Below are 23,557 nucleotides of genomic sequence, written 5' to 3'. Positions count from 1 at the left end.
GTAATTCATTATAACGAAGGAAGATCTGTTTCATGGTGGTCTCATTTATGCTAATCAACTTAATGTAGAATTAACCATACACATTTCTTTTTGAATTTAAGAAATGTCATCGATTAAGAAAATAAATTCAACATACATATTACTGTCTTTCTAAGAAATTTTTGCAATTTGATTGTATAGTGGAATAAAGTAATATTTGGCGTACGTCCGGAATGCATAATATTTTGAAATAACATTTTTGGAGAAGCCGAGGTAGTTACATGCATATAAGAAAAATCCTTTGATTAATTTTTATTTAAATGTTAGTTTAGCGCGAACTTATTTATATTTTTTTATACATAATATACTTCTTCTGCTGCTTGTGACGGTTATCACAGAAAAGCTAAAGATAGTTTATCCCACCAGAGTCCCTGATATTACATATCTGATTGATACCACTAGTTGAATAAACCTCATCACAATAATTCGTACGGTCATCTTTTACTGTAAACATTGATGGTAGTAGAACTTTAGAATGATGTTTAGTCAAATATCTTGATAGACCCAGCTTTATATCGGTCTTTCTAAGGAGTTTTGTGAATTGTAGATATCCAGTAAAATATGAGAGATGTTGATCGTCTTTTTTAACATTCATACTAAAGGCGTCTTTTTTTTATAGTTTGTACCAAAGGAGATAAAGAACGAGTTTGTAATTTACAAAAATTTCCAATTTTGTGAATGATGTAGGGGTATAGGCGTGGTTCCTAGTTTTGTTGTGAATTCCATGTTTCCAAATAGAAAGTTTTCCACAGAAACACAGAATTAATAGTGTCTTTTTTTAGCTGCTAGAATATTTTCCATGCCGAGATGACACATGTCCACAAAACGCAGGATTCTTGGAAGGCACAGAAAACTGTAAGCTCATTGTTTTTCATACCAAACCTATTTCGTTTTAAATTTATAAATGTCGCAATTAAAAAAATAAAATTAAGCAGGTATATTACGGTCTTTCTAAGAAATTTTTGCACTTTGATTGTATATTAGTAGATGAATAAAGATAATGTTTGGCGTACATTTTTGAGGACATTACTCGGAATGCATTATATTTGTAATAATATTTTTGGGGAAGCCAGGTATAAGACATATCCATATAATAACTTGAACGAAGATATCAGTTTAGCGCGTACATGGTGGTATGAACTTTACAAAAGAGGTTTGATCGAATAATTTAAAGTCATTGTTATATATCGCTCTTTCTAAGGATATTTGTGAAGTTTAGTTATACAGTATAAATATTAGAGATGTTGATCGCCCTTTTTATGTTCATACTAAAAAGCGTCCTTAACATTGTTTATACCAAAGAGAGAATGACAAATTTGTGATGTACTAAAATCTCTTCCTTCGTGAATGATTTACGGGTACATGGGGGATTTCTAGTTTTGTTGTGAATTCCACGTTTCTAAGTGAGACATTAAAAAATAGAGTAAGAATGTACAAACAGATTTATTTGATTTTGAAAACATGACAAAAAAGCGCATCGGTGCATTCAGATAAAGTATCCAGTTTCGGTTTATCTGCCTCGCGCTTTACCCATTACCATAGTCCTAAACTGCATCTATCAGTAACCTGAAGTTCATCTCCCAGTTGATGAGCGTACGAATTCGATATATCGACCCTTCTACTAAAAACTTTGTATGTTGACTTAGTGCTTACGATGCAAAGTAGGTAGTTATGTAGGCAAAATTTCAATATCAAATCAAATCAAGTCAACATTTTTATTTGTGTAAAATACAAATACTGGATTGTTACAAATAAATTTAACATAGATACCTGCCAAAAAAGTTTAAACGATTGTTCTATCACTCTACCAGATAAACAACCGAATTAAGCATAAATGTGGTATCTGATATGTTACTGATTCTACACGTGATTTCACCATACAGATTTGTCGTAGTACTGACGACACTGCATCTAACATCCCGCATGCAAGCTGATACACACCTTTCAAGTGACGTCACAGTTATAGTTTCAAGTGGATATAATAAACTGACATCATTCCCTTGTTTTCGTAGATACGAACAGCTTTCAGTGACCGGAGTGTGTCCTCTGTCTAAAAATAGATAAGCGTCTTGAGTTACCCATGACAAAAATACGTTCAATATGTTACGGTAATTTCTTGTAAATTAAGACTTTATTAAACATTTACTTGAACATTTTGAGAAAATACTAATGTTTAACTTCCAAAGGCCGAGATGGTATCAGCCAAATTTGACAGACAACTTTTGAGAACTTCATTTTTAATGCTTTTAAACCTCGTTATTGATTTGCATTTGAACTGTTTTGAAACGAGCGCCCGTGATGAGTCCAACGAAGAGCAATTGCGTCTGGGGTTCTAAATTATAAGACTGGTATTTTAAAGTTCTATATGTATTTATGGGAGCGACCATCCAAAAGAATGACGTAAATGTATGTAGTATTTTGGACAAAATATGAATATGTCACAATTAATTCTTATCTGATCATTAATACATTTTCTTTTTGATATATATATAAGCTTTTAGAATAAATGCACTTAATAAGACGTTCCTATTTTGAGGCGATTTGTGAGCACTGATTGTTTAGATTTTTTTCTAGCATGTACAGAACCAAAGATATGAAATATGCATACCACAATAAGGTATTTATAAACAAGAGTGCTCAAAAAGAAGAAAAACAAATCACGATCCAGATTGAAATGTTTATATTCAGATCCACGGCATTTCAATTAAACGATCGAAATGGTATAAAATTGTAGAATAATCTAAACATAACTAAGTATTTAAAGTTATAAAAAAGCACTTACGCGGTATAAAAGATGTTGTTTCTGCGACGGTATTCGCGGCTTCTGTTGTTTCTGCGACGGTATTTGCTGCTTTTGTAGTTATTGCTTCTGATGTTGTTTCTGCGACGATATTTGCTGCTTCTGTAGTTTTTGCTTGCGTTCTTGTTTCAACGACGGTATTTGCGGTTTCTGTTGTTTCAACGACGGTACTTGCTGCTTCTGTAGTTATTGTTTTTGATGTTGTTTCTGCGATGGTACTTGCTTCTTCTGTCGTTATTTCTTCTGTTGTTGTTGGTCCTTCGGTGGTTAGAATTGGTAAGTTAAATGAATCTATTGAGAAATCACCTGGAAAAAATACACGAAGCACATTGCATTGAATATGGAAGTCATGTTACATTATTATCGGTATATTGTTGATAATACATTTTGAGAACCGATTATAAAGATAAGTCATTAGAGGATTTTTGCATAGGGTGTAATGCTACGCTTGGAGCTTGCTGCCGTTGTTAATTTCAAGGTACCAATGTTTTCTAGTGGGGATAGCAAAGAAATGCAATCTGATGTTCAAACCTAGTTCTTTGTGATGTGTTTCATAAGTGTTTCTCGTTTCTCGTTTTTTATATAGATTAAATCGTTGGTTTTCCCGTTCAAATGGTTTTACACTAGAAATTTTTGAGGCCCTTTATAGCTTGCTGATAGGTGTGAGCCAATGCTCCGTGTTGAAGACTGTACTTTGAGTACACGTATAAGTGTTTACTTTAATTTATAAATTGTGACTTGAATGGAGAGTTGTCTCATTGGAACTCTTACCGCATCTTCTTATGTCTATGAACGCATTTGTTGGAAATATTGGAACTGCAGAAATCTATACATGGTCAGGTGATCTAGTGCTGACTGAACCAGTATGACACATAGAGTCCGAAGTCTTGAAATGTATTTGCTGTTGGTAATCTCTATTAAGGATGTACTCTTATGACGATTTTAACGTAATTTGGAAGTGGTCAACGGGAGATAACTCGCGATTGACTTCGATGTCGCAAAATGGCTGAAAAAGTCATATTTCGCAGAAGATAAATATTATCGTTTAAATGTACATTAATAAAATTAACGGTACCAATTTTTCTTGCACCAGATGCGCATTTCGACAATACATGTCTCTTCAGTGATGCTCGTGGCCAAAATATTTGCAATCCAAAATATATATAAAAGATGAAGAGCTATAATCCAAAAGATCCAAAAAGTATAGCCAAATCCGTGCAAGGAATCAGAGCTTTGCATGAGGGAGATAATTGTTTCCAAATTTTCATTTAGTCAAAAATAAATTAATAAAAGGTAAATAGAAATGGTTGTATAAAAATAGAACGACTTACTCAAAGTCCCGGATGTGAGTCGGCAATGTAAACAATCGTCTGCCGGTAGATATTGTTTACAGGTGGCACGGTAGTATTTCCTGGCCCATAAGGGATAATGATAGCCTTTTTAGAATTTTCACCACTTTCTAACACTGCGAAAAATTCTAAATTCACAGTTAACTGAAGTACTTTCATTTTACTATTCACAAATGAATTTGAATATGTATCATGACCGTTTACTTTTTTTGCTATTTTTAAAAACCTAAGGCCACTACTAGTACTTTTAGGTCTTTTATGGTGCAGTTAATACAAAATTTCAAAAAATTCTCAAAAATTCATTTTCATCTGTATGTAAAATTGTTTCATATTTTTCTACACCTGATTCATCCCTCAGTTTGGGAAAAGTAAGTTCAGTTGATACTGTATATTTTGTCCAATCGCACTGTTTAGATACATTAACCTAAGTAGGGTACACAAAAGAGCAACCTAAATTATGGGATGCAAATACTACCGTGCCACCTACATTGATTATGGTACGCAAAGTGAAAGGTTTTAAGAGTAAAAAGCAGACGGAGCGGTTACGGAAGGTTTTGCAGGGTCTATAGTAGATCGGAGAAGTGAAAAACGTGCAACAGATGACAAAGTTCTTTCCGTTTTGAAGGACCATTCCTATGCATCCGCGAATGATGTCAACCCCCCCCCCCCCCCCCCATAAACGTCGCAGAGCAGTTGTTTTCAACTTCGACACAAACTTATATTTTGTTTTAGTTGTAATTCTATAAGCTCATTTTAAGTACACATTCTTTGTCGACCCCGCCTTGCATAACCTATCCTTTACAATCTAGTGTTTATTTTTTATTGATCTCAATTTGCATGAAATAGTATTTGTCAGTGGATGTTAAGGGAACAAATCAATTTCAAAACTATTGTGAAAAATTCAGAACGCATGTATCAAAAGAAGCTAAACGATTTCTATATAACTTGGTGTTCTTGCAGAGGGTCTGTCTGGTTGTAAAAAGTGTGGACTACATCTGCAGTTGACTCATGCATCTGGCATTGTGACATATGGATTGTCAGCTATTATCAAGGTAAAAACTCACAGACATTTATATTCTATCTCTTTGTATGAAGAAGATGTTCCTTTAGGATAAGGAGAACTGCCCACCTTCTTTTGCACATGCTCTCTCTCTTCAAATTCACAAACTTTAAACAACCAACCTTTAAGTGATCATGAGAAATGTGTTTTTCGAGTGGTTATGCTGCCCAATTTTTTTTTAATGTTGAACCGCTTATCTTTAGAATTTTTCAGCATAGCAAACCCCATCTCTTTTGGACAAGAATTTGATTTTTTTTAGGAGAAGTATGAATTATAATGCCCTGCATTTTTTAATTTGTAATCTCTGACTTGCCTTATTATTTTTTACAAATCCATTCTCATGATCTGGATTTTTGCATTTGTTCATATCCTACTCTCTTTTTTTTTTATAGATTTTCATCCTTCCTTTTTTTCACTATTCTGAATTTTTTAATCAAGACATTTGTCTTGCCTTTTTCAAATTCTATCCTAGTCCCCCTCCCCTAAAAATCAAATGGTAGCTTTCTAATACTTGGTTATGGTGGAATCTCATCTTTTAAAGTGACCATAAAGGTTGGGTCTAGCTGTGACTAAAATAATGCATCTATTCAATTTGTCGAATGGACTGCACCAGGATTTAAGATTTGTAAAATATCAACAACTCTACCAAACACAGGATTATTACAGAAAACGTTTTTGTTTTGTATTTAATACATAACTAATCTGCATTATAAACCAACTTGAATAATGGACATTGACGGGGTGAAATAAAACTGGTATCGGGACCGTTCACCCTAATGACAAGTTCGCCCTAGGTCCGTTCGCTCTGAGTTTTGCCCATAGAGTCCGTTCGCCCTACTATAAAAATATCAATATGAATTGAAGTTGAATAAATTTATTCAGATATTTCTATGGTACATGTATATATATCATGTATATTCTTGATATTTATGGAAACATTGCAATATTTAAGAGTTTATTGCTTGTTTAGGATCATTTTAGATTGTTCAAAGAAAAAATAATTCGGATCACTAATTATTGTGATACTTGTCTTTTGATGGATTAATAATAAACACAAACGTTTTGTTTTGATAAAATATTCAGCTTGAAATTAATAGTAACAATTGATTGCGGCAATATAAATATTCTGTCAATTTTTCAACAAACTTTAACATATTTTGTTCAAATACTTAAATCAATGCAACTAGACAACAATTAGAAAAAAATAAAAATCCGGGTGAATGGACCCTGGACGAACTGGTATCAGGGCGAACAGATACTAGGGCTAACATGAATCAGGGCGAATGGACCCGGATTCAATAAAGCTAGTGGTAATAATTTGGAAAACTATCAATCTTTTTTTGAAGTCACTTAATTTTTTGTATACTTATATGTTGATGTACAAAAAAGACTTGTAACATAAAACAAATCATTTGGGTTAATTTAAAGATAAATTAAAACTATTAAAGATAGTGCTTAATTAAAAATGGACAAACACAGCTTATGGGGGCTGAGGTCAGGTAATAGAAACAAAATGACTCTTAGTCAATCGCTTAATTCTGTAAAGCTTACAAGTAAAAAGTAATAACAATCATTTTACTCCAAATAGTATACACAATCTGACACAAATCAGGAGCCTCTGGCCTTTGTTAGTCTTGTATTATTTTAATTTTAGTTTCTTGTGTACAATTTGGAAATTAGTATGGCGTTCATTATCACTGAACTAGTATATATTTGTTTAGGGGCCAGCTGAAGAACGCCTCCGGGTGCGGGAATTTCTCGCTACATTGAAGACCTGTTGGTGACTTTCTGCTGTTGTTTTTTATTTGGTCGGGTTGTTGTCTCTTTGACACATTCCCCATTTCCATTCTCAATTTTATTTACAATCTGCATCGACAATCATTGTTTTTACTGTTGAATGTATAAAATACACTGCATGTAGTAAGTACATATTGCATTACATTAAATTATAATGAATTTGTAAGAATATTTTTTCTTAACATTTTAGATACCATGTTATAATACCAGATATCTTCACATAAACAATGTTGCAACTGGGAAAAGATAACAAGATATGGGATGCCAACACCAAATTAGCTACAGGTATTTTTGGTGAACAATGACTGTGTCTAAAGTCTAAACACAATTTCGCAAATGATAACTAAAGCAAATTATTATTTTCCCTTTTAAAAATGTCTTAATTACAGGGTGATCGTGACTTGGGATATGTACATAATGTTTATATTGAATGGCAGTCACTCCGGGTACTGTCCATATATACTGAGCTTATGTCAAACCTCGAGTGTAGTTACATGAAGTAACCTGTCATAATCATGACTCTTTGTATGTCATGGTTAATTTAAACATTTACAAGTCAGAATATAAATGAAAGGACATATAAGCGATTCTACAGTGAGAAAGCAATCGGCCAATTAAAATAAACCAGTTTCCATACAATATGATATGTCCTAAACCGAGTCTAGACAAAATAAAAATATGAAAACAACACTTTAAAAAATATTATGCCTCGAATTCAGATTTAAAACAAAATTTGAATATGCTAATAAAATAAATAAAGAAGGATTTAAATTGCAATCATACAATTTTATAGTATTCCTATTTCAGCTGATGAGTCGTTGAGGCACTGATATCTATCTTATAATGTCTGCGCTCTTTTTCGTAGAAAAAATCTCTGATATCGCAGGGATTCGTGTTTTCTTTGTCTTAAGTTTGATGTTGTGCTTTGTTGATGATTGTTTTTTCCCCGTCAATTTTCATTTTTATATGCCAAGGTTTTATCGGTTTATCTAAACACAATTAATGTCCTGGGGTCTGTTATCTTATACTAACATACATACCATTGTCTGGGGTTTCTGCTATATTATACTAACATACATACCATTGTCTGAGGTTTCTGCTATGTTATACTAACATACATACCATTGTCTGAGGTTTCTGCTATATTATACTAACAGACATACCATTGTCTGAGGTTTCTGTTATCTTATACTAACATACATACCATTGTCTGAGGTTTCTGTTATCTTATACTAACATACATACCATTGTCTGGGGTTTCTGTTATCTTATACTAACATACATACCATTGTCTGGGGTTTCTGTTATCTTATACTAACATACAGACCATTGTCTGGGGTTTCTGCTATCTTATACTAACATACATACCATTGTCTGAGGTTTCTGTTATCTTATACTAACATACATACCATTGTCTGAGGTTTCTGTTATCTTATACTAACATACAGACCATTGTCTGGGGTGTCTGTTATCTTATACTAACATACATACCATTGTCTGAGGTTTCTGCTATCTTATACTAACATACATACCATTGTCTGAGGTGTCTGTTATCTTAAACTAACATACATACCATTGTCTGGGGTTTCTGCTATCTTATACTAACATACATACCATTGTCTGGGGTTTCTGTTATCTTATACTTACATACATACCATTGTCTGAGGTTTCTGTTATCTTATACTTACATACATACCATTGTCTGGGGTTTCTGCTATCTTATACTAACATACATACCATTGTCTGGGGTTTCTGTTATCTTATACTTACATACATACCATTGTCTGAGGTTTCTGTTATCTTATACTTACATACATACCATTGTCTGGGGTTTCTGTTATCTTATACTAACATACATACCATTGTCTGGGGTTTCTGTTATCTTATACTTACATACATACCATTGTCTGAGGTTTCTGCTATATTATACTAACATACATACCATTGTCTGAGGTTTCTGTTATCTTATACTAACATACATACCATTGTCTGGGGTTTCTGTTATCTTATACTAACATACATACCATTGTCTGAGGTGTCTGCTATCTTATACTAACATACATACCATTGTCTGAGGTGTCTGTTATCTTAAACTAACATACATACCATTGTCTGGGGTTTCTGCTATCTTATACTAAAATACATACCATTGTCTGGGGTTTCTGTTATCTTATACTTACATACATACCATTGTCTGAGGTTTCTGTTATCTTATACTTACATACATACCATTGTCTGGGGTTTCTGTTATCTTATACTAACATACATACCATTGTCTGAGGTTTCTGTTATCTTATACTAACATACATACCATTGTCTGGGGTTTCTGCTCTCTTATATTAACATACATACCATTGTCTGGGGTTTCTGTTATCTTATACTAACATACATACCATTGTCTGGGGTTTCTGCTATATTATACTAACATACATACCATTGTCTGAGGTTTCTGTTATCTTATACTAACATACATACCATTGTCTGGGGTTTCTGTTATCTTATACTAACATACATACCATTGTCTGAGGTTTCTGCTATATTATACTAACATACATACCATTGTCTGGGGTTTCTGCTATCTTATACTAACATACATACCATGGTTTCTGTTATCTTATACTAACATACATACCATTGTCTGGGGTTTCTGCTATATTATACTAACATACATACCATTGTCTGAGGTTTCTGCTATCTTATACTAACATACATACCATTGTCTGAGGTTTCTGTTATCTTATACTAACATACATACCATTGTCTGGGGTTTCTGCTATATTATACTAACATACATACCATTTTCTGGGGTTTCTGTTATATTATACTAACATACATACCATTGTCTGGGGTTTCTGCTATATTATACTAACATACATACCATTTTCTGGGGTTTCTGTTATATTATACTAACATACATACCATTGTCTGAGGTTTCTGTTATCTTATACTAACATACATACCACTGTCTGAGGTTTCTGCTATCTTATATAAACATACATACCATTGTCTGGGGTTTCTGCTATCTTATACTAACACACATACCATTGTCTGAGGTTTCTGCTATATTATACTAACATACATACCATTGTCTGGGGTTTCTGCTATCTTATACTAACATACATACCATTGTCTGGGGTTTCTGTTATCTTATACTAACATACATACCATTGTCTGGGGTTTCTTTTATCTTATACTAACATACATACCATTGTCTGAGGTTTCTGCTATCTTATACTAACATACATACCATTGTCTGGGGTTTCTGCTATCTTATACTAACATACATACCATTGTCTGGGGTTTCTGTTTGCTGGTCACATAGTCCTACACTACCGTCTCTGGTTGGTCCTATGATTGCAATATTATAAAACTGTACACAGTTCATCTCACCCTGGAAATTCGTACTTCCATCTCCACCGATCACAATCGATTCAAATGCAGGCAATGTAATGCTCTGTTTACCCATCCCTATTTCAGTAGCAGTTGCCCTGCCCCCATCTTTTACAATGAATAAGTCAGCCTGGTCGTCATTGGTCCATTTCATATTAAACGTAAATCCGACGAGAAACCACTCTCCAGGCTTTAGTTTAGTTACTTCTCCATTGTACCAAATGCCATTACTATCTACATAGTATACACTTAGAACAATCCCTGTAAGTCGTATATCTATGGTCAATTTTCCTGCAGCGTCAAACAACTGAATTAACGGCGTGTTTTGTGTTTCACTAGTAAAATATATATTAACCGCGATAGTCATTGCATTAACAAAGCCTGCGGTAGCATAATCTTGAATAGATGATATTTTGACATACTGATTGCTGGTTGGGGTAAAATCCAGCACATCGGTTCCTGTTGTAATCGAGGAGAGCTGAGGAGCATTAACGTTGTACAAGACGGCGTAACTACAATAAAAGTTAAACAATACAATAAAGGTCTAAATAGTTTTGAAAGTTAATATAGTATTCGGATGTTAAACATGTGGAGCAGGACCTGCTCCCCCTTCCGGAGCATCTGGGATCACCCCAGGTTTTGGAAAAGTTCGTGTCACTCTGTCTTTAATCTTATTATATGTTTATGTTGTGATTTGTGTATAACTGTTTGTCTGTTGGCCTTTTCCCCATATAGTCATTACGTTAGCAGTTTATTTTCGACTTTGTAGGTTGGATGTCCCTTTGGTATCTTTCGCCTCTGTTGAAAACTCGTAAAACTAGTTTTAATGATACACCAATCAAAGGAGAATCACATGAATTCTGAAACCAGACCAGAAGAGTTGTGCATGCAGCATTCTTTGTTTGATTAAAATATTACGATATGGAATTGGAAACACCCAGTTACTGTGCAGATCAGACGACTATCCTGCTATTTTCAAGATCTAAGACTTTACTACATAAGTAAGCCGCCTACCAAATACAATAACAACAATAACAACAAAAGATCAAAGACCAGGAAAACATGCCACTATCGAGTAACAGTTGTCACATCTGGCAACCTTTCGTAACGGTGACCATAAGAGGTGTGCAGTGTTCTTTACAATCGTTTCTCCTCTTTTCCGCACAGGTACCTGCCTCAGAGTTTTTTTTATACCTACGACGGTATTCAGTTGTACCATGTCTAAACACATGGATAATGCCAACCTGTAAATAAGGCGGGATTCATTTGTACAATGTATAAACACAGGGATAATGCCTACCTGTGTCTTAGGCGGGATTCATTTTTACAATGACTAAAACACATGGATAATGCCTACCTGTGTCTTAGACGGGAGTCAGTTGTAGAATGTCTAAACACAGGGATAATGCCTACCTATGTCTCAGGCGGGATTCAGTTGTACAATGACTAAACACAGGGATAATGCCTACCTGTGTCTCAGGCGGGATTCAGTTGTACAATGACTAAACACATGGATAATGCCTACCTGTGTCTTAGGCGGGATTCAGTTGTACAATGACTAAACACAGGGATAATGCCTACCTATGTCTTAGGCGGGATTCAGTTGTACAATGACTAAACACATGGATAATGCCTATCTGTGTCTTAGGCGGGATTCAGTTGTACCATGTCTAAACACATGGATAATGCCTACCTGTGTCTTAGGCGGGATTCAGTTGTACAATGTCTAAACACAGGGATAATGCCTATCTGTGTCTTAGGCGGGATTCAGTTGTACAATGACTAAACACATGGATAATTCCTACCTGTGTCTTAGGCGGGATTCAGTTGTACAATGACTAAACACAGGGATAATGCCTACCTGTATCTTAGGCGGGATTCAGTTGTACCATGTCTAAACACATGGATAATGCCTACCTGTGTCTTAGGCAGGATTCAGTTGTACAATGACTAAACACATGGATTATGCCTACCTGTGTCTCAGGCGGGATTCAGTTGTACAATGACTAAACACATGGATAATGCCTATCTGTGTCTTAGGCGGGATTCAGTTGTACAATGACTAAACACATGGATAATGCCTACCTGTGTCTTAGGCGGGATTCAGTTGTACAATGTCTAAACACAGGGATAATGCTTATCTGTATCTTAGGCGGGATTCAGTTGTACAATGACTAAACACATGGATAATGCCTACCTGTGTCTTAGGCGGGATTCAGTTGTACAATGACTAAACACATGGATAATGCCTATCTGTGTCTTAGGCGGGATTCAGTTGTACAATAACTAAACACATGGATAATGCCTACCTGTGTCTTAGGCGGGATTCAGTTGTACAATGACTAAACACATGGATAATGCCTATCTGTATCTTAGGCGGGATTCAGTTGTACCATGTCTAAACACATGGATAATGCCTACCAGTGTCTTAGGCGGGATTCAGTTGTACAATGTTTAAACACAGGGATAATGCCTACCTGTGTCTTAGGCGGGATTCAGTTGTACAATGTCTTAACACAGGGATAATGCCTACCTGTGTCTTAGGCGGGATTCAGTTGTACAATGTCTAAACACAGGGATAATGCCTACCTGTGTCTTTGGCGGGATTCAGTTGTACAATGTCTAAACACAGGGACAATGCCTACCTGTGTCTTAGACGGGATTCAGTTGTACAATGTTTAAACACAGGGATAATGCCTACCTGTGTCTCAGGCGGGATTCAGTTGTACAATGACTAAACACATGGATAATGCCTACCTGTGTCTTAGACGGGATTCAGTTATACAATGTCTAAACACAGGGATAATGCCTACCTATGTCTTAGACGGGATTCAGTTGTACAATGACTAATCACAGGGATAATGCCTACCTGTGTCTTAGGCGGGATTCAGTTGTACAATGACTAAACACAGGGATAATGCCTACCTGTGTCTTAGGCGGGATTCAGTTGTACAATGTCTAAACACAGGGATAATGCCTACCTGTGTCTCAGGCGGGATTCAGTTGTACAATGACTAAACACATGGATAATGCCTACCTGTGTCTTAGACGGGATTCAGTTATACAATGTCTAAACACAGGGATAATGCCTACCTGAGTCTTAGACGGGATTCAGTTGTACAATGACTAAACACAGGGATAATGCCTACCTGTGTCTTAGGCGGGATTCAGTTGTACAATGTCTAAACACAGGGATTATGCCTACCTGTGTTGACTGAGGTAAGACAGGTCGTGTTTCGACGATCTAAGTTGCCAAAAGTACAAGGGGTTAGGCTCCTCTTTTGACATCATCAGATCATTTATTTCCCGTCTCTCTTCCGATAACCCGATAAGAATACCTGTTGCAAGAAGACAATAATTGAATTTTAATTAACGACTTATATTAACATAGCTTAATAAACATGTTTAAAAAAACCGAACTCCTAGGAAACTTTCAAAACGGAAAGTCATTTATCAAATGGCAAAAATCAAAAGCACAAACAAATGGAAAACAACTGTCATATTCCTGACTTGGTACAGACATTTCCTTACGTAGAAAATGGTCGATTAAACCTGGTCGTATAGCTAGCATTAATCTATCACTATACGACAGTCGCATAAAATTCCTTTATATATTAACAACAATGTTTGAACAAAGCAAACCCATACAATAGGTAAAAATTTCAAAAATTAAGGTACAGCAGTGTCTCGAATAGCGAAAGTTTCATTATTTGAATTTATGGACTGTTATTCTCCATTAATTTTTTTTTTTAGCTCCGTTAATTGTTACTAGAAATTTTTCCTTTCTTTGTTACCTTGACTCCGGTGATTGTATTATATGTGAACATTTTTAGGTACTTCATTTGAATTTCGTGCAACTGTCTCATATATGACTTTATTAGATAATACGATTAAAACAGCCCCAATACTACCAAAACGGCATGTGTCATACTGGTGACTTCGTCCTGGTCATATAAATCACGTGATCTATATTGCTCTTCGGCCCGGTCCAATATTTCCAATACGGACTTGCAATGAATCCTGAATTATATGTAAACATATATTGTGCATGTAATTCAGGATTCATTGCCAGTCCTTATTAGAAATATTGGCCCTATATTCACATCATTGCCAGTCCGTATTGGATATATTGGCCCTATGTTCACATCATTACCAGTCCGTATTGGAAGTATTGGCCCTATATTTACATTTGATGTATGTAATACAGCATTCAGAACAAATCTGTATTGAAAAAGTTGGATTATTTATCAAAGTGTTATGAACTGGCTGTTTCCATGTTGGAACTGGTATAGATTCCCGGTCAGCTGTATTGGTCCTCGACCCTACGGAGAAATTCAATTATCTTTGGAGCAAGCTACAAGAAGAAGCTTAATAAAATTAACGTAACCAATTTTCTTGCACCAGATGCGCATTTCGACAAAACATTTCTCTTCAGTGATGCTCGTGGCCAAAATATTTGAAATCTAAACATGCTAAAGCTTATATAAAAGATGAAGAGCTATAATCCAAAAGGTCCAAAAAGTATAGCCAATCCGTGAAAGGAATCAGAGCTTTGCTTGAGGGAGATACATTCCTTAATTTATTATAATTTTTATCATTTTGTAACAGTAAATTTTAATAGTACCGTAGTACTGGCTACTGGGGTGATGATACCCTCGGGGACTAATAGTCCACCAGCAGAGGCATCGACCCAGTGGTAGTAATAAAATTAACGGTACCAATTTTCTTGCACCAGATGCGCATTTCGACAATTCATGTCTCTTCAGTGATGCTCGTTGCCAAAATATTTGAAATCCAAAGCTTATATAAAAGATGAAGAGCTAAAATTCAAAAGGTCCAAAAAGTATAGCCAAATCCGTGAAAGGAATCAGAGCTTTGCATGAGGGAGATACATTCCTTAATTATAATAATTTCTTTCATTTTGTAACAGTAAATTTTAATAACACAAAAAAAATCCGTATTTTCATCATGCCAGTACCGAAGTACTGGCTACTGGGGTGGTGATACCCTCGGGAACTAATAGTCCACCAGCAGAGGCATCGACCTAGTGGTAGTAATAACATTAACGGTACCAATTTTCAGGCACCAGATGTGCATTTCGACAATTCATGTCTCTTCAGTGATGCTCGTGGCCAAAATATTTGAAATCCAAAGCTTATATAAAAGATGAAGAGCTGAAATCCAAAAGGTCCAAAAAGTATAGCCAAATCCGTGAAAGGAATCAGAGCTTTGCATGAGGGAGATACATTCCTTAATTTATAATAATTTCTATCATTTTGTAACAGTAAATTTTAATAACACAAAAAAATCCGTATTTTCATGCCAGTACCGAAGTACTGGCTACTGGGGTGGTGATACCCTCGGGGACTTATAGTCCACCAGCAGAGGCATCGACCCAGTGGTAGTAATAACATTAACGGTACCAATTTTCAGGCACCAGATGCGCATTTCGACAATACATGTCTCTTCAGTGATGCTCGTGGCCAAAATATTTGAAATCCAAAGCTTATATAAAAGATGAAGAGCTATAATCCAAAAGGTCCAAAAAGTATAGCCAAATCCGTGAAAGGAATCAGAGCTTTGCATGAGGGAGATACATTCCTAATTTATAATAATTTCTATCATTTTGTAACAGTAAATTTTAATAACACAAAAAAATCCGTATTTTCATGCCAGTACCGAAGTACTGGCTACTGGGGTGGTGATACCCTCGAAGACTAATAGTCCACCAGCAGAGGCATCGACCCAGTGGTAGTAATAACATTAACGGTACCAATTTTCAGGCACCAGATGTGCATTTCGACAATACATGTCTCTTCAGTGATGCTCGTGGCCAAAATATTTGAAATCCAAAGCTTATATAAAAGATGAAGAGCTATAATCCAAAAGGTCCAAAAAGTATAGCCAAATCCGTGAAAGGAATCAGAGCTTTGCATGAGGGAGATACATTCCTTAATTTATAATAATTTCTATCATTTTGTAACAGTAAATTTTAATAACACAAAAAAATCCGTATTTTCATGCCAGTACCGAAGTACTGGCTACTGGGGTGGTGATACCCTCGAGGACTAATAGTCCACCAGCAGAGGCATCGACCCAGTGGTAGTAATAACATTAACGGTACCAATTTTCAGGCACCAGATGTGCATTTCGACAATACATGTCTCTTCAGTGATGCTCGTGGCCAAAATATTTGAAATCCAAAGCTTATATAAAAGATGAAGAGCTATAATTCAAAAGGTCCAAAAAGTATAGCCAAATCCGTGAAAGGAATCACAGCTTTGCATGAGGGAGATACATTCCTTAATTTATAATAATTTCTATCATTTTGTAACAGTAAATTTTTATAACACAAAAAATCCGTATTTTCATGCCAGTACTGAAGTACTGGCTACTGGGGTGCTGATACCCTCGGGGACTAATAGTCCACCAACAGAGGCATCGACCCAGTGGTAGTAATAAAATTAACGTTACCAATTTTCTTGCACCAGATGCGCATTTCGACAATACATGTCTCTTCAGTGATGCTCGTGCAGTGTCAGGTTTAACTTTGTCTAGTGATATCATTCTTTACCCAAATATGGGGAAAGATTTTGAAACACACAAGATTGATATTCTGTATAACCAATAAATAAATCTTCCAACGCCATCAAACAAAATTTCTAGTTTGAGAGATTTTTTTTATAAATTTAACAGATTATTCGAAGTTTTGAAACATGATGTGAACCAAGACGTGTTTGTATCTATTATCAGATCAAAACTACCCGAAGATGCATTACTTTAGTTAAATATTTCGAAAGGAGCTAAGGCGAAATGGAACATATTAAAGAAAATTCTCATCATAGAAGCATGTGCCCAAAAAGTTCAACCTGAAGAACGCTTGTGTTTATTTGTCAGAAGAAATTAGTGAATTTTGTTCTGATAATGTATTACAAGAATTTGAAAGGACAAATAATGAATGTAAACATTGTGTCATAATCCAATAACCATTAAAACAAACACTTTACTTTTCAAAGCACTGAACATCGGATGACCGCAAGTTCAGGTGGATGGTCACAAGCACTTTTTTCAGAAAAGAAAATCCCATTTATATACCCGAAAGTGAGGTTAAGGTACAAATAAACTCATCATAGATACCAGGACAAAATTTTATATATACGCCATACCCGCGTTTCGTCTACAAAAGACTACAAAGATATATTTTTTTCTGACACAATTTCGTGTGTTAATGATGATTACATAATACGGAATTTAACCTTATCGTAACAACTAAATATATTGTAGTGATATATTCATTTGTGTTCAGTATACTCTGGTTTGATGTTATTTATTATATTAATATTAGTTATATATAATTTTCATTCATTTTGTATATCATTCTATTTTACTTTTCTAATATTAGTGCAGTGCAAGCGGCTGTTCGTAATTTCCGTCAAATGGTTTTATACGACGTTAAAAAAACAAGAAGCCGTACGTAACTTCGAAGGTAGCCGTTCGTAACGTGAATTATTTATATAGAACGGCTGTTCGTAACGTTCAAAGAACAAAACTGAGAACATCAAGTAGATGTATTTTGAGGAGAAAAAAAAAACAAGTATTTTTTCATTTACTACATCAACGTTATCTTATATGACAAGTACAAACAAGACATTTTACTAAATAAAAACAGCAATGACAGATAAGACAGATAATAATTCAATTGTCTTTGGAGCAAGCTACAAGGAGAAGCTAATCGTGCTGTGTCAGGTTTAACTTTATCTAGTGATAATTATTCTTTACTCATATTAGAGGAAAAATTTGGAACACACAAGATTGATATTCTGTATAACCAATAAATAAATCTTCCAACGCCACCAAACACAATTTTTAGTTTGAGATATTTTTTTGTTCTGATAATGTATTACAAAAATTTGAAAGGACAAATAATGAATGTAAACATTGTGTTATAATTCAATAACAATAACACGATAGCGGGATGTATAAATACCGAATACATAATACCAAAAACTGGATTAAACAGTAAAGGTTTCAAATATACCATGCCACATAAAATGAACACGATCACACGTAATTGATATGATTAAAAACGTCGGTCCCTAGAATCTATACTTCCAGACCATTATGTTTTATCCGTTTATTTAATTCTTTTTAGAAAAAGAACGATACATTCTTTGACATAACCCTGGCATTCGTCACAACTCGACTGATTCCGTACCTTCATCTGACGGATTGACAACCCTGGATTATCAACTTTCTACTTAGCAGTTGTGACTTTTAACAAAGTCTGCGGTACAGTTACAAGCTCGTGAATACCAAATGAGTTAGGAAATTTAACAATGAGCTAAGCACATACCACATAGTTAGCTATTTTTAGTACATATTCCCAGTTGACCCACTTGTATAACCTAGCTATTAGTTCTGTGGATTTAAATTCAATCTCGAAATCATGGTGAAAACTTTATCATTATAATCAAAGTACTGAAGTACTGAACTTCGAATGACCACAAGTTCTTGTGGATGGTCACAAGAAAATCACATCTCTATACCTGAAAGTGATGTTAAAGTACATACTAGGTATATTTTATTTCTGATACAAGTTCGTATGTGAATTATAAATACATGACAGCGAATTCAACCTCATCGTAATAACTATTATTTTGTAGTGATATAATCATTTGTTATCAGTATACTCTGGTTTGTTGATATATTTTTTTTAGGTTATTCCACTTTTCTGTAGAAAGACCTATAGTATTTGGTTTGATTATTATTATTTTTGTCTTCTTCCGCCAAATTCTGTTCTCGCGTAAAATTTTTGTTTCGAAATATGTCTCTAATATATTTCTTATTTACATTGTAGTATAATAAAAATTATGCGCTTTTTATTTTCACCTATTCTAAGCCAAACAATTTTCTTTGTAAGAGTTATCTCCCCGAACAATTTTGCATCTTCTTCGTAATCGCAAAAGAAAGTTACAAATTTTTTTATCAAGTTGCTCGGTATATCCTTTGCATGATTTGTTCCATTTTGACCGAAGCGATATGAACACTTCATATGATAGTCATTTCCCCTTATGCATGTGATATAAGTAATATGCATTTCCATCTTGTAAACTATAAGTGATAGAGATCTAGGATCTTTTGATTTGAGGTTCTTGATTTAAAAATAAGAAAATTAAGCTAAAGACAGAGGTCTAGGTCATATTTTAAATTTTGATTTTGGCTTATTTTCAATTCTTTTCTAAAACCGTATAAGAAATCGACAACAAATTTTTACAAAATTTTAAGTTGCGTCATGTCCTAACACATGAAATTTGGATGAAAGGGTACGGTAACATTAAATTGGAGCTTTCTCCTCTCTTATATTAAAAATTAGGCATATAGGGATATAACTCATTCACCATATATAATTCAGACCTATGGTCTTTTGAGTTGAAGCCCTGGGTTTATGACCTTGAAATTGAACTCAAGGTCATATGTAAAATTGACGTTCTAGATTTTGACCTTTGCTTTTACCTCATATTAATACATGATAGAAGCCATGGGACTTATTGCATTACGTTGTAAGTCAGTTGACCATGGAAAAGCCAACCGGAAGTGACCTTGTATAAACCGGAACTAGTTTTTTTTTTACATTTTTAATGAAAAAGTATATTGAACAATATATATTTTTTGAATTAGTATCAAGTAAACTATCAACTAAAACCGGAAGTGACATATTTCAAACCAGAAATATTAATTTATCACCCATATTTAGAAAAAAATGTATAGAAACCATATACTTTTGGAATCAGTGTACAATAAGCTATCATTAGACGCTGGATATGATATTTCAAACTGAATTTTCATAGTTCAATATCAAAATTGATCTTTATGGGTGGAAAGACCTTCAATTGTTCCTTGAACATTTTCGATATTTTTCATTTGTTATTGATATTTATCACATATTTAGTACAGCAATTTTTTTATATCTGATAAAGGTTCTTTTTTTCAGTCTGTATCACCTACCCTGTATCGCATACCCCGTATCGCATAGGTAAACCCGTATGGCATAGCAAAACCCGTATTGCATATATAGCGGCTTAAATTTGGTCCGATATCAACGGTCATTCCGGGCATGACGCATATTAAATGACGTCATTGTTTGGCATGCGACGTCACAAACGTCAAGTTTTCATTTTTTTTGGCACACGAAATGCAACTATAAAAAAGACAAAACACACAAAACAATACAATTAACAAAATATTTTTAAAACAACAGCACGCAAATTGTAAGATAACCCAGGATCAGAAAAGCAGTTCATATATATTATGCTCTCCTGTTGAAATATATGATAAAGCGTATAAAACATGGCAAAATCCGTATCACATGCCGTATCACCCTCGACCAATATATAAAGGCCTAAAGGCCCTTGGGCTGATATTGGTATCTCGGGATGATACGGCATATGATACGGATTTTGTCATGTATTATTCTCTATGTATTTGGTCATAATTTTCATGAGGTTTATTTTCATTACCTGATGGTTAAAAACGAATGAAAATGTTTACGATTTTAATTTGGTTAGAATAGATAGCGAATTTTTCAAGAAATAGTTTTCTTGGTGTTCACCTCGTCATAGAATTAAGATGATCATGAATAATGTCATCTCCAAATAAACAATAAAACTTTTAAACATTTCTATATCTCATGATATTCATTTGATATAAATCAGTCATATTGTTACTTAGGTTTTTTTAAAATTAATTTTAGTTGAAAGCACAGTATCGTTAGTGGATGCATTTTAATTCATGGTCTTAAACGTATATTAGAATGTAATAAAGGTATAGGGGGCATTACGATGTGAATATTAAGCAAAAAAGGAAGTCTATTAAAAAAAAGTCAGCTGGAAAAATACAGGAAGATCATAATGTTCTATTCTTGTTTTAGTAGGTTGCACTTTGTAAATACAACTGTTTCACAAACCACACCTCTTTTGTATATATTTTGTTTTGTTTACAAACTGGTTCCGAATTATGATTTCTATGTTTCATATCATTGAGACATAACTTGTGAATGTTACCAAAATGAACTAAAATGAAAAGCGACAGGCTTGAATTTTGAGGGAGTCCCGAAGTGAAGGTATGGATAGTACAGAATTAAAGTATAAGATTAAGGACTTTCTCGCTGCTTTGCATACCCATTGGTGGCCTTCGGCTGTTGTCTAAATAGCCTTGCAAGACGTCATAAAGATTTGGACTAGACTTCTAGTAAAAGTGGTTCCCTTTTAGCCGTAAAGGGAGTTCTATACTGGATTAAATTGCCAACCGATATAACATCTGTCGTGAAGCATATTTTGTTCATAGATTTAAAAATGTTATATTCAATTGCCGACACAATTAATAAAACATGATTGATATAAAATGATTGATATTCTTAATGTTAAATATATTGCTTGATTGCTTAAGGCCACATCAGTACAAACATAAAATTGAGAATAGAGATGGGGAATATATTATGATTATATGGCGTCGATATCTAAAATAGCAGAACTGACGCGACAATAAAAAAAAAACCGAAGGTTACATACCTTTAAGTAGATGATGTAGAATAGATTATAACCATCAATTGACATTTAAAATAGGAAGTACTTGTCGTATCATCTCAAAATATTACAAAATAAGCGTTTTGCAAATTGAGACTTTAATGGTGAGTTGTCTCATACCATATCTTCTTATATCTATTTTGATAAAACGCGACCAGGAGTTATATCATATATATATACTGTTAGTTAGATAGAAAGCGATATTATCCTTATGCAACACTTCATTTTTAAAAGTATATCAATGAAGTTATACTAACCAAAAACAAACAGTACTCCTTTCCACTTCATTTTTCTTTAGTTGTAGTCAGCCTCAACATTCAGTTAAAGACCATTTATGTTTGTCTTAAAAGTATTTATATTATTTGTCCAGTTTTTTTTTATCAATTTTATCAATTAAATTTTGCCTTACAAGAGGGAGGAGAATTGGTAAACAATATTTGTTATAGTCGTAATTGTATAAGCTCATTTTATTTACACATTCTTTGTCGAACCCGCCTAGCATAACCTATCTTTTATAATTAGTGATATTTTTTTATTGACCTCCATATGCATGAAATAGTATTTGTTAGTGGATGTTCAGGGAACAAATCAATCTCAACACTATGGTGAAAAATTCAGAACGCATGTATCAAAAAGCTAAAACGATTTCTATACCATGTATAATTGATTTCGTATAACACCACTTAATAAACAGCTGCGCCATAAGCGCATGATACGCCCGACGTCTTGTGTGGAAGTTCTATGCAATAATCATAAATAGTTTCTGAGAAAGTTTTAAGCAATAACCATATATTGTTTTTGAGACACAGCGGGACATGTGAAACCCCCAACCCAGTTTTTTTTATGCAATAATCATAAATAGTTTCTGAGAAAGTTTTAAGCAATAACCATATATTGTTTTTGAGACACAGCGGGACATGTGAAACCGCCAACCCTGTTTTTTTTTTTTTTTTTACAAAAAACTAGATATCACTATAAGAAAATTTTGAATCAAAACCAAAAAGTATACAGATCTTTAGATTAATATAACAAAGAAGTGTGTAAAGTTGTAAGCAATAATCATAAATTATTTTTGAGATACGGCACGACATGTAAAAAAAACCTCCCCTGTTTAACAAAATACTCAATAACTCCAAAATAAAGTTTTGAATCATCACCAAAAAGTATACAGATCTTTAGATTAATATAACAAAAAAGTGTGTAAAGTTTTAAGCAATAATCATAAATTGTTTTTGAGATACGCCACAACACGTAAAAAAAAACCTCCCCCTTTTTTACAAAATACTCAATAACTCAAAAATGAAATTTTGAATTAAATTAATATAACAAAGACATGTGTAAAGTTTTAAGCAATAACCATAAATCGTTTTTGAGATATGGTGCGACATGTAAAAAAACCCTCCCCCTTTTTTACAAAATACTCAATAACTCAAAAACAAAATTTTGAATCATCACCAAAAAGTATACAGATATTAAGATTAATATAACTAAGAAGTGTTTAAAGTTTTAATCAATAATCAAGAATCGTTTTTGAGATACG

The 23,557-nt window shown here is 34.1% G+C and overlaps 1 protein-coding gene across 1 annotated transcript; it reads right to left on the bottom strand.

Moving 5' to 3' along the window:
• Window positions 1–1,739: 1,739 nt before the first annotated feature.
• On the bottom strand, window positions 1,740–22,392 carry LOC139489154 (uncharacterized). The gene is made up of 5 exons (XM_071275317.1): window positions 22,275–22,392; window positions 13,641–13,773; window positions 10,334–10,947; window positions 2,822–3,145; window positions 1,740–2,089 (listed from the first exon to the last, which is right to left on the bottom strand). The coding sequence occupies exons 1-5, from the start codon at window positions 22,303–22,305 to the stop codon at window positions 1,839–1,841; spliced, it is 1,353 nt and encodes a 450-aa protein (XP_071131418.1). The 5' UTR covers window positions 22,306–22,392; the 3' UTR covers window positions 1,740–1,838.
• Between the last annotated feature and the right edge of the window lie 1,165 nt (window positions 22,393–23,557).

The sequence above is a fragment of the Mytilus edulis genome, chromosome 9 (genome assembly GCF_963676685.1).
Source record: "Mytilus edulis chromosome 9, xbMytEdul2.2, whole genome shotgun sequence".
In the NCBI taxonomy this organism is placed as follows: domain Eukaryota; kingdom Metazoa; phylum Mollusca; class Bivalvia; order Mytilida; family Mytilidae; genus Mytilus; species Mytilus edulis.
Note: the sequence above shows the minus strand (reverse complement) of the source record. Positions and strands in the feature narration are given on the sequence as shown.

Bases quoted from the DNA above. Each gene is read 5' to 3' on its own strand.
- LOC139489154 (XM_071275317.1), bottom strand. From the start codon at position 22,305: ATGAAGTGGAAAGGAGTACTGTTTGTTTTTG. The intron at 10,948-13,640 runs GTAGGCATAATC...CTTTTATTGTAG, and splicing joins TCTTACCTCAGTCAACACAG to TTACGCCGTCTTGTACAACG. The intron at 2,090-2,821 runs GTAAGTGCTTTT...ATCTATTTTTAG, and splicing joins AACAACATCTTTTATACCGC to ACAGAGGACACACTCCGGTC.